The 18,441-nt window shown below is 44.5% G+C and overlaps 1 protein-coding gene across 1 annotated transcript in view; it reads left to right on the top strand.

The window, feature by feature from the left end:
* NALF1 (NALCN channel auxiliary factor 1) overlaps positions 1-18,441 on the top strand; it is a 608,198-nt gene that overhangs the window by 569,994 nt on the left and 19,763 nt on the right. Inside the window, exon 2 of the mRNA XM_044250313.1 lies at positions 3,687-3,858. Coding sequence (XP_044106248.1) covers positions 3,687-3,858 — 172 coding nt within the window. The remainder of the gene's footprint in view (positions 1-3,686; positions 3,859-18,441) is intronic.

Genomic DNA, 18,441 nt, shown 5'->3' with positions numbered 1-18,441 from the left:
GGTGAACAGATCGTTTGCGCGTCCTTCGGGAGCGTGAGTACCTGGCAAACATTGCGCTCCAGACATAAGAGTTCCCCTTGCCCTCCAGCGGGCGTGTGGGTGGATGTAGTTCAGCCAGGAACTCGTCTCCTTACCCCAGCACCTCGTCTGAGGCCAGCGTGAAACTCCAAACGTACTTAAACTGTTGCTGTATGTTGACCCTTTGACAGATGTTTTCCACTTTGGGGGGACGGTGGTGGGCTTGTGAAATCCCTAAAATAACGTTTAGTGGCTAGAAGCCTTCCATTGTAGAAGCCCCTGTTGTTTCATCCCCAAATTACTGCTCAGCATCAGAGGCTCATTGATGCCATTGAGGACACCTAGGAGTGTCCTCTCTAGAGGAGAAAGCGCGGCCATCATAAGAAGAGACTCCTGACCTCCCTCACCCTACAGAGCTTTTATGAGGAGAAGAAAACTGTATTTACTTTCCATCATGTGCTTTGGTTTGAAAATCCTTTCGTACTTTAACAGAAATTAATCATTTCGTTTCTTTAGCTTCGTGCCACTGAAAACCATCCAACTTTCTCAAATTCCCTTCCTCAAAACATTCTAGAAGGGCACGGAAGAGCTTCTCAGAGCCATTCACTTCTCTCACCATCCTACCAAGAAGCCTCCTCACAGCACACTGGGGAGAGCTCACTGAACTCAGTACCGCCCAAGACGGCCCGTTTTATTCCTGTGCATCTCCTCGGGCAAGAACGCTTTTCAGGCAAGAACACCACGGACCTGTCTGCCTTCCCTTTCACACTCAAAAACTGCAGCCTCTGATTTCACACTCAAAAATGCTTGGCCTCGGCATATGGCAGCAATCCCCTTAAAGTAAAAAATAAAGACCTCCCCTTTCTTTTTCTGCCCGGAGCTTTCCCTGATGGCTTTCTGACAGATCGCATCCCAGCGCTCAAATTTTAGGAGATGTTTAAGGCTCCGATGAGGAAACTTCCATTGCATTTCGAAAGTCTCAGAGTTCATCAAAATCTGGCCAGACAGGTGGTTATAGTCCCATGGGAGGTGCAGAGTCCTGAGCACTTCTGTCCATAGCTACTAGCTGATATTAATAAAAAAACACGTTCGCTACTTACTAGACCTTAATGCAAAAAAATCTGCAAAGGAAATACAGTGGCAGTAGCATTTAAGGAACTGTTTTAAGGGGGGAAATGGATCCATTCCGTTGGGTGATGCAAAGAGAATGTGTGTATTTCCCTGCAGACTCCAGTATGCAATACCCCATCCCCACTGTCTATGAGAGAGGACAAAGTTGTGCCCAAGATGGGGTCTACCAGGGCCAGGATGGGACTTGCTCTTCAGAAACCACTTGATTTTGAAAAATGGTGCAAAACCAAAGTAGGAGGCAGAACGCAGAGCACATTCTGGCCCATAAAAATACCTGCAACTTTCTGGAATTACACTGGGGCATTCCCTAAGAGCAAAGAGGGATCTCTACATCTAACTACCCAGAAGTATGCGGAATGTCAGAGCTCCTTATAATGGCGGTTTACTGTTAGCGGTGTGTACACAGTCCACTTCCCCGAGAAAAGGAAATTAGAACCAGGAATCACAAGATAGAGACTGCCATGCCTAGATCAGGGCTTGGTTTATATCACAGATGTCCTCTATCAGATGATACATTGTGTCCAGAATGTCCGATGGCATTTTGAGACAATGCAACTGCTGTAGGCATGGTCGGACAACCACTCACTCTTCTTTCTTCCAAAACTCATCCTCCCAGCCTCTTTCTGACAGCAGGTGGCACTTCCCCACTTGCCACCTCTGTCCCCGTGGCCCACATCCACACACCTGAACGTGTTGTTTCCACACGGAATTTAAGAAATCAGGGGTTCCCTCAGCTATTGCGGTATTGTTTTTCTAATATATGCTTCTATGTGAAGATGTGTTCAAAAGACCTATAGGATTATAAATTATTTGTATGTTTCCCTCTCACATTTTAAGGAATTATAAACCCTTATAAATAAAGTACTGATGGGGGTGTCTGGTGGCTCAGTTGCTTGGGCGTCCGACTCTCGATCGTGGCTCAGGTCTTGATCTCAGGGTTGTGAGGTCAGCCACCGTCCCCCCCACTGAGAGCGTGCAGCCCACTTAAATTAAATAAATATATAATAGATAAATAAATAAGGGATGACAGCAACTAAATTACTCAGCCGTCTAGACTTACATCTGATTTTCACATGTATCCCATTTTACTGCCATGGAGGCACCTTTGATCAAAGAATAGTTTCACTTTGATCAAACTGATGCGAAGTTATGAATAAAATTTCAGCACCACAAAGACATTGGCCGGGCACTCACCGTTTGGTGCTGATGTCAGATCGATTCCACTAACTCCTTGTGATTTTACAAGTTCTTCTTAAAAAAACATTTTCAGATTAAACATAGCATAATTTTGAAGACGTAGGATCTGGAGTCCGATAGAAAGTGGGTTTGAATTCTGGATATTTAATTTACTTCCATTACTAATTATCATTTGTATGCAAAGCATGACTTACAGTTACCTCCTACGTGTGTCCTGAGAATTTACCCTGGGGGAAGAGCCTGAACCGTGCTTAGGACAAAGTTGACAAACACTAGGTACTGTTCTTCCTCTTGTTGGCAAGGGTTCCCGAGCTCTTAGCGGACATTTAACGTAAACCATTGCGTTTCTAGGTAGGACAGAGTTGACAAAATCTTCCCCGAATATCAGACGAACAGCAGCCCTTGGCGCCTAGGATCTGGGGACTACCCGACCTGGACTGTAGATGGGTGCTTCCCTCTTTGTTTTCTTTGGACTCAGGTGCAGTCTATTTCCTTGTAATAGAAAACGATCTTTTCTTCAATTATTTTTTTTTCCTAAATAGCTCTCAAAAACAGAGATAAATGGGGTCACAATCATTCCACACTTTGCCAGAGTAACTAAACATGAACACGCACTCACGTGCCTCGGGCAGTATCTCTAAGGTCCAGGTTGGGGTTTTGATGAGGTTTCCTTCCCACCCTCCGAAACACACCAACGCATGTTAGGTCTGACCGAGTTTGGGTGCTTCCAGGTTTGGGGGCGATGAAGTTTTTAGTGCACTTGTGAGTCATCAATGTAATGCCCACTGCTCCCGGCTCTGTGCCCTGGAGCCCAAGCCCTCGCTGGCCTGGCCGAGCTGGTCTGCACCACCCGCTGGCTCTGGTGGCAGGGGACTCAGCGCCATCTAGTGTCCACTGGCAGCATAGCTAGACCGACTTCCTGCTCAGAACCAACTCCCCTTGCACACTGCAGTCGGTGACCGCAAGGGACCACACATTTGATTACGGTGTTTTGTTTTGTTTTGTTTTGTTTTGTTTTTTTCTTTCTGTATCACTGGGTGTTGAAACTCCAGGCTCTGGTGAGCTCCGTTGTTTTTCAAAGGAGCTACGTCAACTCCAATGCCGTGGCCCCGTTCCCATTCCCTCAAGGCTCCTTCCCACCACGTTCTGCTCTGTGGCAGACTTCTGTTGCTCTGTTGCCACCCCCTGCAGCTGGCGTTGTGTACAAGAGCTTTCTGGAAAGGAGAGGTTCCTTAGGATCCACTTGGCACCATAGCATGCTTCTCCTTGTACAGCGTGTCCTGTGTTAGAGACAGAGCTCTTGTCATCCCTCCCGATTTTTGATTCTTCTCTTTTTTCAGATTGTCTACAAAGCCTGGCTGTGTTCCCAGTACTTTGAAGTCGCTCAGTTTAACTGCAGAAAGACAATTCCTTGCAAGCAATACTGTTTGGAGGTTCAGACGAGGTGTCCGTTTATTTTACCCGACAACGATGAAGTCATCTACGGGGGACTCTCCAGCTTCATCTGTACAGGTACAGTGGGTGGTGGGGTCTGGCCCACAGCCCCTCCCACTGCTCTGCTTTCCTGGGGGACGCTGGTTGGCTTTGTTGTTTCCTTCTACGGATCGATGTAACCTTGAAGATACGCCTGGTAGTTTTCCATGCTTTCCTCAGAACTTGGTGTGGAGAGATCACATTATCTACAGAGTGCCCGTGACCCACAACATTAGCTTTGCAAAAGGATGATTCTGGGGAAAATGTTAGCAATCATGAGGGATGTTTGAATCTGACTTACAGTAGTCGGATGCTGTGTACATCGTGGCATTACACAAGAACAGAGGACGTGACAAGGCCAGTTAAATTATGCTGCTTCTTCACATGGGGCTGTTTTTCAGAGAAGTTTTGTGTTACTTCACCTTAAATAAGTGTCAAGAGCATAAAGAACCATCTATGTAAGTTATTTGTTTATGTGTGTGTGTGTGTGTTAGAGATGCACAACAAAGGCTAGATACAATTTTATCTTATAATCCCCATAACAACGTTTGCTTCTTTCAACAAATGACTCAGACTGGGCCAAACACCAATATCAGCGTTCAATTTCTGGATATTCACAAGCATTACATAATTTAGACACAGAATAAAATGTAAAGAATAAGAGTAATTTTTTTAAAGATTTTATTTATTTATTCGACAGAGAGAGAGAGAAAGATCACAAGTTGGCAGAGAGGCGGGCAGGGGAGGGGGAAACAGGCTTCCTGCTGAGCAGAGAGCCCGAAGTGGGACTTGATCCCAGGACCCTGAGATCATGACCCTAGCCGAAGGCAGAGGCTTAACCCACTGAGCCACCCAGGCACCCCAAGAGTAATTTTTTTTTAACTAAATGGTGAGTAAACAAGTGAGAACAAGCCCCTTTGCCATGGTGAAGTGATAATCAGTCGTTGCTCTACACTATCCCAGTACAAAAAGTGCTGGGTGGTCCTTCCCACTAGATGGCTTCAGTTGCGGCAGGGCTAATTTTCAGGTTGTAAGGATAAAATGCTACTATACGTATCGAGAAACATGAAAGACTCCTTCATGCAGTAAACTTTGTGAAACCCCCTAGAAGGGTGCCATATTGAGATGTTCAACATGAGAGTGTATCAAATTAGTTCTAGATCCCGGATTCATACACCTCTCCACCAGCCATCCTGTTCTAAGTCTATGTGATAAGACTTAGAGTCAGGAGACAGTTAACCACATTTCTCCATTAAGAATTTGCCTTAAGAACTGACTCTTTCCTGTGCTGCACAGTCTTGTGAGAAGAAGATCTAAGTGAAGTCTAAAGATACGGGCTTTTGTCCTATTTCCATTAAATACTTTCTCTCTGAGCAATCAGACAGCTCGTCATTAGTAAATAAGTAATAGCAAATACCCTCTGGTGTGTTTGCTATGCAGATTATGGATAAGAGAAAAGCATGAGATACGTCATCAAATGGCAAGAGTCATTGTACATAAGAAAGTGATTTGTAGAATGTAAATGAATTTACCAACCATTTTTTGTTATTCATTGAGACCACCTTCCATCTCCTCTCCGATGGGAAGACATGGCAAGAGTGAGAGAGAGAAGAGGGAAAGAGACAGAAAATGAAAGGGGAAAGAGGAAGGAAAGGAAGAAGGAGAGAAGGAAGGAAATAAATTAGTATCATCTCCCTTTAAATTTGAGCTGAAATTCATCAGGCACAGGCTGTTAATTTCCTTGACATTCACAAAAAAACTTTCCATAAATGGTCATTAAGATGACGTCCTCTGCTCGACATCACGGTCCAGCAGGTGTCCATGTTTTTGACCTCAGAGAAACTTGTGGCATTTCACGAAAAGGCTGTATGTTTGTTCATTCACAGGTAACTAGATGTTTTTCCTAGAGAAAGTCAGGAGCTTTCACCAGGTTCTCAAAGTAGACAACAACTCAAAACTTCAAATGAAGGACTAGATTGTTGAGGCTTTGAGGTTGTTGTCTACTTTGTTTGAATATTCATTCTTCTTCCTTGTACACTTTCAAAGTCATCAGAAAGCTAAAGATGGGTTATAATCTCTTTCTGCAAAACATGGGCAGAAGGTCCCCCATATAAATATATATATTTATATATATAAATATATATATATATATATTTATTAATTGAGGTATCATTGACACACAATGTTACTTTGGTTTCAGGTGTACAAGGTAGTGATTCAACAGGTTTACACATTAGGCTTTGCTCACAACAAGAGTAGCTTCCACCCTTCACCACGTAACACTATTATAATTCATCAACTCTATTCTTGTGCCTTGTTCCTGTGACTTAATCATTTCGTAACTGGAGGTCTGTACTTCTCACTCTCCTTCACCTGTTTTGTTCATCCCCCCACACCCTTCCCCTCTGGCAGTTTATTTTTCTGTATTTATGGGTCAGTTTTTGCTTTTGTTTGCTCATCTGGTTGGCTGGTTGGTTTTTTCGATCCCAAATGTAAGTGAAATCATCTGGTAATTGTCTTCCCCTTCATGATCTTAATTGTCTTTGAGTTTTGGAAATTCAGCTTTTTCATAGCCATGGCTTCATCATTACAGGAAAGAGACAGGAAAAGGGAGTTGTTTCACTGGGCCCAGAGAAAATGCCATGGAGCCTAGAAGACTTGGGGGAGAATCCCATCACTCAGTCCCCAGAACCTACCTCTTCATTCACCACTCTCCGTTGGGCTCGCCTTCCTTTCACTGCTCAGCTTCTCAAAAAATGTGCAGAATGAATTCTGAAGGCATTTTACTGATGCTCTACAATTTTTTTTTGACAGAAAAGATAATAATCTTCAGATTGAGCTTCTTTTCTAAGGTGTGACCAGGCCTTCTTAAAGAATTCTTCTCTCTTGGTAACTAGCAACCACAATGTCTCCCTCAGATGTCCTTTGAATTTTGCTGCTGGACCTGGACGAGAGAGATGTTTCTATTTATGACAGTCACTTGCTGGCTTGTCACTACTGATGATGGTTCCAAACATGACCCCCCCAAGAATAGCATCCTTCTGGGAAGAAATTAACCCAGAGCACAACTCCCAGGGACCAAGGGGTTTGTCACACTTCTAGAAGAACTAGGTAGACTTTTATAGGTATATCATTTATTCTCGAACATTGTCACACAGTTTTTGGTGGTTCATCTCTTACAAATAGACATGAAGATCCAAACAAGTCACCTTTTTGTGACTTGTGACTTTTGTGATGGAGTACATATGAATCATGCCAGGTCCTTTATGCATTTTGAATGAAATATCCTCGGTACTCAGGCAGAATTGGACTAAATATAGTAGAGAAATAGAATTTTTTTTCTAGTTTCCCATCTGGCTGCAGATAACCGAAGGCCCCCTGGGATGGCAACTCTGCTATCCTATAGCAACTCTGCATGTTCTCAAATGGTCATAGACCTATAGGATGTCTTCCTTATTGAAATAGAGTTAAACACAGTTCTAGGAAAAGAAATTAACCAAGAAGTTGGTCTTAATCTTGCCTTCAGTAATTCCACTTTTTGTTTTAATTTTTCCCCATTCTATATGGTGAAAAATATATAATCATTTATCATCAAGAGTTGAAAGAATAGACAGACTGCCCTTAAAATTCCACGTATTTAAATATGGAGGTTTCCCACTATTGGAAGTACATCCGATGCACAGATTCCAGAAGAATAGATCTCCCCTCTAGAGTCAACCTCAAAAAAGAATTCAATAAGCACTTTCCTACAGATGGCTCGTTGCCAGATGCTGTCTGAGGGAGTCTCAATTTTGTTCAAGGTTCCTCTCCATGGTAACAAACCAGTAGTGTGTGATGCCCTTTCCAGAGAATCCTCTGCATCCAGTCTTTTAGGGATGTAGGATTATAGGACATTCAGTTCTTCCTCTCAGAGATGCTTTTTTACCTATAGACTGACACTCAGGATTCCTGTCATTTACAAAAAGGGCATCTCAGCCCTTGGATTCAGCTTTGGTGACAGTTATTAGATTATTAGTGACAGTTATTAGATTCAGTATTTAGTGATTATTAGTATTAGTATAGTATTAGTATTTAGTGATTATTAGTAATATTAGATTCAGTATTTAGACAGTTATTAGATTCAGTATTTGAATGCAAAATATTTTTTTATCTAGATCACCTGCTACTTCATATGTCTATAATCCTTAGTAAGCCGGTCACTTACGAAGAAAACTTAACTGAGAATCCCTCTCTACCACTGCTCATTGTCTTTGAAGATTTTGCAGAAGGTCATGGCCAAATGTTCTAACCACAAACGTGGATGACAAGAAGAGTACCTCCGTATACGTTAAATTTTGATTCTGTTTTAGGAGACAAAGGAAAGACACTTTTTCTTTTAAAGCATAGAGCAGACACATCACTGAAGGAGTATTTGAAAAATTAATGGGGGAGCAATTCTACGCGCTGTCAGGGTGAACGCTGTGTTTTAATGGTAGACATTGCTGAGCTCAAACTTTCCAAGGTGGGTTCTGTTCTCGGGCTCCTTTCACATAATGCGCCGCTGTTTTAGACCGTTTCTTCAGCTCCCAAGTGCAGGGGTGGAGTCGGTCTGGATTCCGGTGTCAGCCCTCCCCGCGGGGATCACGCGGGCTTCCCTGCACCCCTCCTTCTCCAAGCCCCGGGAGCCGTCCCGAGCGCTTACCCGCACGGGGGAGCGCGGGGAGCGGAGGATCTGGGGCTGCGGGCGCCGTGGTAGCAACATTAGGAAAGTCACGGCTGGAAGGATGGACGGAATCGGGTCGCCAGGATCTGCTGCTGCATTTTTCATAAGTTATTGCAAGAAAGACAGTACAGTTGGTCGGCGGGGGCTCCTGACCATGGACATGAGACATAGTTTGAGAAATCTCTGTAAATTCTGCATTTCGTCTTTTGGGGCTGTGACAAGAGTAAGGTTATGGTTCTGTCCCCGGGGGGAGCGCAGTGGGCGGCTGTTGCCGGTGGCGGTGGCGGTGGCGGTGGCGGTGGCGGTGGCGGTGGCCGTGGCGGCGGCGGTGGCGGTGGCGGTGGCGGTGGCGGTGGCGGTGGCGGAGCGGGTAGAAGCGATGGGGGCGCGCGCCCCCTGGTGGCGCGGCTGCGCTGCTGCAGCCGGCGGGCGAGAGCAGGAGGGAGTCCCCCTGAGGAAAAGGGGGGGAATCCTTTGATGTACATATTTGTCAGATTAGAGAGGAATTTTTTTAACGTCTTATGTCTCATAATTCACTGGAGAGCATTCACAACTGGGAGAAATTATTTCCAAAATCCAGTTCTGACACGACTGGGAGTTGATAAGTGTGTTTTTTTTGTTTTTTAATAACATAAAAGATTTTCTCATTAAAAAAGATTATGTGAATGGAAAAAACAGCTGCCCGTAGGTTTTAATTTGTACACCGATGCTATCTTCAACTTCTGTATTTTCCTCAGTGTGTGAATATTTTCACTGTTTCCTAGAATGCGGTGGAGGCAGAGAACACAGGGACCAAATGACACTTTTGTTCCAGGGCCCTTTATAGTCCCAGACCTTCTAATCAATATATAAAAAATAAGGCCAAAAGAGAAATTTGAGGGGAGATGGCATGACTAGAGTAAAATAAGGAAATACGAAACTGGATTATTAAAAAAAAAACAAAACAACAACGAGTACAATGTAGTAACTTTGTGTTCTGGGGATGTCTTCTTCCATTAAAACCTGGTACTTTTTGAGGCTTATTCAAATTTGCATATTCTGATCTGAGTTCAGGTCTTCATCCTCAAGGCTGTCTTCCCCGATGCCACTCCGACATGTTCCCAATGGCTCCGACTTGCCTCAAACAGAAGGATAATGCAGAAAACAGGCACTGAACAGCAGCTAGGATGTCTAGGTTCTGCCCGTAACTTGAATTTTGGGAAGTCAGGCCCTCTAGAAGGTTTCCATGTCTTCATCTCTCCGAGAGGCTAACAGAATCTGGAGTTTAATGGAGACCATCTCTGGTCTATATGGTCCTCCCGGAAATTGCCATCACTCCAGAGCAAAAGGAAGACCACATGTCCCTTCAGGTTGGGGCAGAAAGATACCTGCCTCCTGAGTGATTCCAGGGGGAGCTGTGGGTAAACTCAGCTAGTTCCAGCCTTGCTGAAAGCGGGGTGCATACCCGTCACAAGCCTGCTCCCGAGACCAACTCGGGGAATTCTAACAGAGCTCAAGGAGTGCTCCTATGCTGCATCTCTACACCCCGCCTGATGGAAGAGAACTGGAAGGGGTCAGACCAGGAACATTGAGGAAACCAGGCGTGGAACCAGCCCGGAGAAGCGTGCAGCCTGGATTGCAGCAAGCTCAGAGCGAAGTGCTCCAAAGAGCCAACAAGGGCCACACCTGTGGCCATTTCCTGACCTGGCATCGGGCAGGTGAGCCCTGCAGGTGGACTGAGCAGAAAGCTCGCCTCCTTGAGGCCACATCCCAGGGAGGCTGCGAGGGACATCAGCCCACAGTCGCCCGTTAACCTACAGCACAAGTGACCCCTCCTATGTCTGACAGCGAGGTCTGGTCCTCTCTGAACCCCCAGGATGGAGAGTCACTGCTTGCCCAAGACAGAACTACTGAATGCGACCCTAATGGAGGGGCAGTGCCAGCCACGGGGACGACAAGTTGGTCAGTCTGGACTTTGGTGGAATCAAACTGTCCGAGATTCTCTCTGGAGCACGCAGGGGGGTGAAATACTCATCCTCGGCAGGTTTCCTGGACCTCTGAGTGGCTTGTAAGACACAGAAGTGCTTACAGCTGGCACGGGGGCCGGGAAGGAGGTAAGGCGAGGGGAGAACGCGAATTCGGAAACTTTAGTTAGGAAGGGTCCGGCAAGGAAGAATCTCCCAGAACAAGTGAAATCTTACTTAACAACGGTGTGTACCTGCTTCTTCTGGATTCGACATCTCTGTGAGGCCCCTGTGTCCTCCTCGGAGCTGGTCGAGACACCAAGCTGCTGTAGACATTGTAGTTTGCTCACAGGATCGTGGAATTCATCCATTTCCGAGCTCAGCCTGAATTACACAGCTCGCCCCGTCTGATGTTCACTTTGCAGACGATTATAGAGCCCCCCAACACACAGACACACACACACACACACACAAAAAGAACGTTGTTATTCCAGAAAGAAGACTGGACCCACATTCCCTGGCTGTTAGTTCAGTGTTTGTATTACTAGCACCACAGGAATTCAGCCATCAGTCCACCCTGAGATTAGCCTGTAAGTGATTGCTTCCTTCCCGCACAACCTCTGGAGAGCGCGGGTCCCTAGATGAGAGGGAGGACCGACCCCAGCTCACAGCCTGCGTAACGCGTCTTCAGCTGTTCAACACACACGCCAAATGTGAGCGCTGCTCATGTTCTCTGCCCAGCCCATTGTTTTCCAATCGAAGGAAAGAGAACTGCCAAGCTCTGTTTTCTGGAAAATGCACTGAGATGGCAAACTTTTTCAGATCACTTAGCAAGGATTTCAGGTGGTGTACGCACAGACCTGCACAGGTGTTAGAGGAAAAGGTTGTGAGAAAAGCCCAAGGTCCCTAAAATGTTTGGGTAAATATTGTCTAAACAAACTTTGTGTTTGGTCGTAAATATATGTTTGTGTCATGTAAGGAAATAATACATTAGGTAAACTTTAAAAATGAAAATGAACCAATTTTTCTCAATTTTGAACTCCTGTGCGCTTTTTGTTTCTTTGTTTTTTGGGTGGATTTTGTTTGTTTGTTTGTCTGTTTGTTTGTTTTGATGGCTTGGCTTGAAATTACCAGAGGAGATGGTGATTGTTAATCACAATTTCTAGTTTATCAGGTAATCACAATGTCTACGCTTTAGGAAAAGAATATTAGAACATACCTTCAATGTGCAGTTTCTTCAAATTAATATAATTTAGAAACTCAGTCCTTATACGCATGATGCAGTCATTGTCTGAAGCAAGTTATAAATTTTCTTTGAAAATAATTTTCACAGGGTCACCTGGGTGGCTCCAGCTGTAAGGGTCCACCTTCATCTTGGGTCACGATCCCAGGGTCCGGGGATTGAGCCCCTCGTCGGACTCCCTGCTCAGTGGGGAGTCTGGTTTTCCCTCTCTCTCTACTCCACCCCCCCAACTCATGCTCTCTGTCTCTCCCAATTAAATAAAATCTTTAAAAAGAAAACAAAGAAAATAATTTTCCCTCTAGAGTATTCTCTTCAGGCCTCAGGAGATTTATCTGAAAGTGTGTGTACACATGCAAACACACACAGACATGTAGCCATATATATATAATTAACTCATATATACAAGTCACACATACAATCTAAATGTGCATATAACTAAATGAGCTAAATTTCACCAGTAATGCAAGTAATTGTGGAAGGAAATATCTTTAAAAATTGACCATCGGTTTTTAAGCGTGACTTTAAAATTAATTTTAAAGCCAATTCCAAGAACAGGAGTGAGTCTAGTGCAGGAAAGACCACATGGATGGAGTTAATGTTTAACCTCCCCAAAGGAATGCTTGGAAATACAGAGCCCAGTTGACGATAAAACGTCCAGGCTGCTATTTAAGACAACAGTGTTATTGCCTTTATTACCCTATTGGTTGCACAACCTTCAGTCCCAAACGTGCCATATTGTCTCTTTATTTACCGGCTGATGCTGCCCGAAGTCAAGCAGAGAGTCTGAAAACACTAACTTCGCCACGACACTTCTTCCCTCCTGTGAGCGTCAGGTTCGGGGTCGCCTTCTTGACATTCTCTCCTTACTGGACATTCCATCATCAGAGGGGAAAAACATCTTTGTTGGGTTGTCTTGGGTCACTGGCCATGATTCATTCTTTCTTTGTGTATGTGGGCTTGGAAAGCCCCAGAAAGTCCAGCATCTTCCTCCACCTTTGGGGACAAACCCGGCAAGGGAAATTAAAATAATTCCAACCACAAGAGAAATAATTGTCCTGAGATAGGATCTCTTGCTTCCTGTCTCATGAATTCTTACAGAGATCACTTAAAAATGTGAAGCCCCAGGCGCCTGGGTGGCTCAGTCCTTAAGCATCTGCCTTCGGCTCGGGTCATGATCCCAGGGTCCTGGGATTGAGCCTGGCATCGGGCTCCCTGCTCAGCGGAAAGCCTGCTTCTCCCTCTCTTGCTCTCCCTGCTTGTGTTCCCTCTCTCGCTGTCTCTCTCTGCATCAAGTATATAAATAAAATCTCTAAAAAAGGTAGAGTCCATCTTGAATGTGCACGGCCAATGTGGAGTGTGATCCTCCAAGGTCCAATGTTACCTGCTTATCCCATGAATAGATAAAGTCAGTATCTTTGCCAAACACGCCGTGTGGTAGAGGCCAGTTTTCAGGGACTGGATACAAAGCCACACTAGTTCTCACTAGCTGTCGTGACTCCTGCAATGTCCTTCCCTGTCCGCCGGGACGGTGGGTAGACATGGGCGCTGGGTCCCGCCCTGCTCACCACTGCTCTGCGCCTCATAGACAACAGAATTTCCGCCCACTGCATCTATGGGGAGAAACAAAACCTCATGACCCCACTGATGTCACCGAGACTAAAGCAGCTAGGAGACGCACCCGAAATAAAGACATTGTATTTGCTTAGTTTTGAATTGGTAATACGTGCATATGCACAGTATTTGAAGGATACCAAGGAGTGGAAATGAAGCCAGGCCCTTCCCCCCTCCACCCAGCCACACAGTCGTCGGCTAGAAATGTATCACTATCCAACCAGTTCCAAATCGACGGCATTTAGGTAATTTCTAATGTGTTATTAAGTCTGGTTTGGCAAGGGCTGTTTTTGGTGCTGTATCATTTCCTACACTTGTGATATTATCTGCAGGATAAATGCTGCACCAAGAGACTCGCTGAGTCAGAGGGTCTACGCAGTTAGCATTTGGAAGAAACTCACCCTGTGGCCCATTCAGGGGAAGGATCATGCCTTTCTCAAAGTCCTCGCGCCCTTAGGTGGTCCCTAAGCTCCTGCCCCGGATTAGATCTGTTTGCTGTGACCCCCCTGCCCTGCCAGGCTCACTTGTCATCCCTTCTCCTTTGGATCCCTGCCAGGCACACCCTTTGCCATACCTTCACCTGGCTAGCCCCTTGCCATCTGTCATTCTCTTAGGCCCCTGACACCCTGAATTTGGGCTGTGGCCCGGTCTTGTAAGCCCACTGTGCTGCAGGGCGCTTCCTTACATGGGACTGGTCCATCCCCCTGCCTCACGGTGAACTGGGTGGGGGCCAGAACTTAATGGTGCTTCTGACCATGTCCCCAGGGCCCACAAAAGTGCCTCACCCAGAGTGCTCGGTAGACAAAAACCTAATGAATGAATTTGGGTAACAGCCCAAAGAGTGGTTGGCCCCGTCGTAAGGAAGGAGAGGACCTCTGAGGTTAGGGAAGCACCTCAGGAAGGTAGGGTGGTGTGCGGCATGTTCCAGGAGCCTGCAGGTGCCTCTGCCTGGATCCCTCTGCCCACAACATCACGTGATTGCAAACAAAAGGGAACTGGAAGTTAGATACACTTTAACAACCCGTTCTTCTGTGGAGACAAGAGAAAGTCATCATTTATGCACCACACCCAGTGCTCCATGCAATACATGCCCTCCTTGATACCCACCACCAGGCTCTCCCAACTCCCACCATCCTCCCCTCTAAAACCCTCACATTGTTTTTCAGAGTCCACAGTCTCTCATGGTTCACCTCCCCTTCCAGTTTCCCTCAACTCCCTTCTCCTCTCCATCTCCCCATGTCCTCCATGCTATTGGTTATGCTCCACAAATAAGTGAAACCATATGGTGATTGACTCTCTCTGCTTGACTTACTTCACTCAGCATAATCTCCTCCAGTCCCGTCCATGTTGCTACAAAAGTTGGGTATCCATCCTTTCTGATGGAGGCATAATACTCCATTGCATATATGGACCATATCTTTTTTATCCATTCATCTGTTGAAGGGCATCTTGGTTCTTTCCACAGTTTGGTGACTGTGGCCATTGCTGCTATGAACATTGGGGGACAAATAGCCCACTGCATCTGTTCACTACATCTGTATCTTTGGGGTAAATACCCAGCAGTGCAATTGCAGGGTCATAGGGTAGCTCTATTTTTAATTTCTTAAGGAATATCCACACTGTTTTCCAAAGTGGTTGCACCAACTTGCGCTCCCACCAACAGTGTAAGAGGGTTCTCCTTTCTCCATATCCTCTCCAACACTTGTTTCTTGTCTTGTTAATTTTGGCCATTCTAATTGGTGTAAGGTGGTATCTCAATGTGGTTTTGATTTTAATCTCCCTGATGGCTAGTGATGATGAACATTTTTTCATGTGTCTGTTAGCCATTTGTATGTCTTCTTTGGAGAAGTGTCTGTTCATATCTTCTGCCCATTTTTTGTTGTGATTATCTGTTTTGTGTGTGTTTAGTTTGAGGATTTACATTTTAAATGCTTCCTCCCACCCCGCCAAAGTGAGTGTCCCAATTCTGTCCCCAACCCCCTTAATTCATAGCTTGATGTCCTAACCCCTCAGTGCCTTAGAATGTGACCTTATTTGAAAGTAGGGTTTTATGGAGGTAATCATGTTAAAATAAAGTCATTAGCCTGGTCCCTCATCCAATATTGATTAATGTATGCATTAGTTTGCTAGGGCTGCCATAACGAAATGCCACTGGCTGGGTGGTTTAAATAGCAGAAATTAATTTCCTCACAGTCCTGGAGGCTAGAAGTCCAAAACCAAAGGGCTGATGGGTTTGGTTTCTCCCAAGGTCTCTGTTTGTCCACTTCCTTGAAGTGTCTTCACATTGTCTTCCCTTTGTATGTCCTCCTGGTGTCTCCTTCTGTGTTCAAATGTCCTCTTTCCCTAGGACATCAGTCAGAGCAGATTAAGACTCCCCACCACCGAAGATCTCATTTTAAATTCATCACCTTTTTAAAGGGACTATTTCCAAAGACAGTTTTAGGAGACACAGTTTGTCCCACAAGAACAGGCTCATAAAATAGGGAAAGTTGGACACACAGAGAGAAGACACTGTGAAGAGGCACAGGGAGAAGCTGGTCATCTGCAAACCAACCAGCCAACACCCTGACCTTGGACTCCCAAGTGCCCAGAACTGTGAGACCAGGCATTCCTGTTGTTCAAGGTCCCCTCTGTGGCACTGAGTCATGTCAGCTCCCAGCAATGACTAGAAATTTTGGAGTAAAACAGACACATTCAATATTGTTTGTTCAAGAATAGAAAAATGTCTAAGTCTTATATGAAGACAAATTTTGTATACTTCAAAAGTTCTGGAGGATTAGAGGAGAGGAAGCAATAAAAAGGAATTATAAAGGCAATGAGAGAGCTCAGCAGAGAGGATTTAGAGGATAATACTTATGTAGGAAGAGCAATAATGAAGAAGAGAGAGTATTAACCATTACAGATCATTTTTAATTGTAAGATAAAATTATTTTTGTAAATTTCATGAATCTCCTTTTGAAGTTTAGAACCACAGTTGGTTTGCAACTGTTACCGTGTGTTCTGTGTCCACATTTTCATGGTCCAACAATTAGATTTTTAACTCTGAATCTGAAATCTGTGGTTCTCAGGATACTGCTGTTAGAGCACTTTTGTTTTGGAAAAATTTAACCACTTTCTGTACATTCTGCTTAATACTGCTGTATAAAGTCTATAGCAAATGAGGGGGGAGGGGAAAACTCTAGCCAAATAAACTTTCCATCTCTAGATAAATAGTTTCCCATTTGGAAATGTCCTAATCACTTCTAAGCTACTCTTGTATCAGAAGGAAATGTAACATATAACAGTTGTACTAAAATTATGGACAGCTTTTGAATTCTAAATTTTAATCCTTTCAAAAAGAATGGTTTATATCTATGTTCATTGCTGTTATTCTTTCCAAAAAGACATGACTTTTGAAAGCTTGGAGAAACTTCCATTAGGGAAAAGCATCAAATGTATTGAAAAATCACGAGCTCCATCAATTAGCACAAACAGAAGCAAATGTGGGGATTAGGGGACTTAGTCCCCTAGGGGGACTTCTTGTGTGAGGGAGACTAGGAGACTCCTTGTGTGAAATCATGAAAGTTCTTTCCTGAAAGGAACATGGCTGTCACCCAGTGTTGTGGTAGGTCTCACACTGGCTCTAAGGACCATTCCCTGGACTGAGGAAGAATTGAAGTGTCACTGAGAACAGGTCCAGTGATCACTAAGAAATACCTGCAGGGTGAAATATCAGTCAGGGCTTTGCTTGACTACTATTTATCCAACACAATAGCTCACTGGTTAAATCTGACAGATAATAACACTGAAGAGTAGGGAAATTAGGAAGCCTTCCCAAGTTTCCATGGAAGCTGGCATGAGAAACCACAAGAAAAACCACAGAAGAAGCCATGGCATCTGACTTCCGGCCCAGCACAGCACCCGTTCGTGCTCGCTGGTCCTTTTCACCAGGACTTTACTTAGTAACTGCCATATCTGACCTTCTCTTCACTGTGACTTTCTTACCACATGCTTGACTTGAGAAGGTCTTAGCTCTTCTGGCTTCTACTGTAAGATGCCTCCTATGCTAGATAGAAATGTCCAGGGATAAATGTGGTGAATGTATGTAAAATTCTATTCTTGGGGCACTGGATGGCTCAGTTGATTAGGTGTCTGACTCCTGGTTTTGGCCCAGGTCATGATCTCAGTTTCCTGAGATCACACTGGGCATGCAGCCTGCTTAAGATTCTCTCCCTCTCCCTCTGAGCCTTCCCCTTACATCTCTCAAATAAATTAATAAATCTTTTTTTTAAATTATATTCTTTCTCCTCCATATTTTACATCCTGAAAAGTATGTTCTATGTCCTTTCCTCCTAAGTATTTTCTTTTGCATTTTCACACATTCAACAAAAATTTCCCAAGGACCCATTGCATTAATTTTCTTTGGCTGCCCTAAAAAACTGTCACAAGCATAGCATTTAAAGGCTTAAAACAACACAAATATGTTATCTCACAGTTGTGCACACAGATATCACCAGGCTAAAATCAACATGTCCAAAGGCTGTGTTCCTTCTATAGACTCGAGAAGAATGTCTGATTCCTGATCGTTCTGATTGCCGGCAGAATTCATTTCCTTGCTGTCATCGGACCAACGTCCCCTTTCCGTGCTGGCTGTTTGCTAAGAAAGCGCCCAGCTTCTAGAAGCCACCCACATTCCTTTGTTTGTGATTCCCCATCTCCATGTTCAAAGTCAGCAATGGTGGAGAAGATTCACCCATCTTTCTTACCCACGATTTGAACTTCTTCTTTCCATTTTAAGAGATCATGTGATTAGGTTAGTTTTACTTGGATAATCTTCCTATTTGAAGTTTGGCTAATAAGCAACCTTCATTCTGCATCCCTAATTCCTTTTTTGCCATGTAACCAGATGTTCACAGGTTCTGGCATTTGGATATGGGCATCTCTGGGGAGCCATAATTTTGCATACATCTATTATTAGGCATTATGCCAGATGCTGGTGATGGAAAGATTAATAGATGTGATTCATAACCCAAGAAACACAAGTTCATTTCTAGAGGTGAACAAATTACAGAAAATCTGGACTGGCATCATTACACTTAAAGTATGAACAAAGTACAGAGGAGGAAGGGGACAATTCACTCTAT

Source organism: Neovison vison, chromosome 5 (genome assembly GCF_020171115.1).
Source record: "Neovison vison isolate M4711 chromosome 5, ASM_NN_V1, whole genome shotgun sequence".
NCBI lineage: Eukaryota > Metazoa > Chordata > Mammalia > Carnivora > Mustelidae > Neogale > Neogale vison.
Note: the sequence above shows the minus strand (reverse complement) of the source record. Positions and strands in the feature narration are given on the sequence as shown.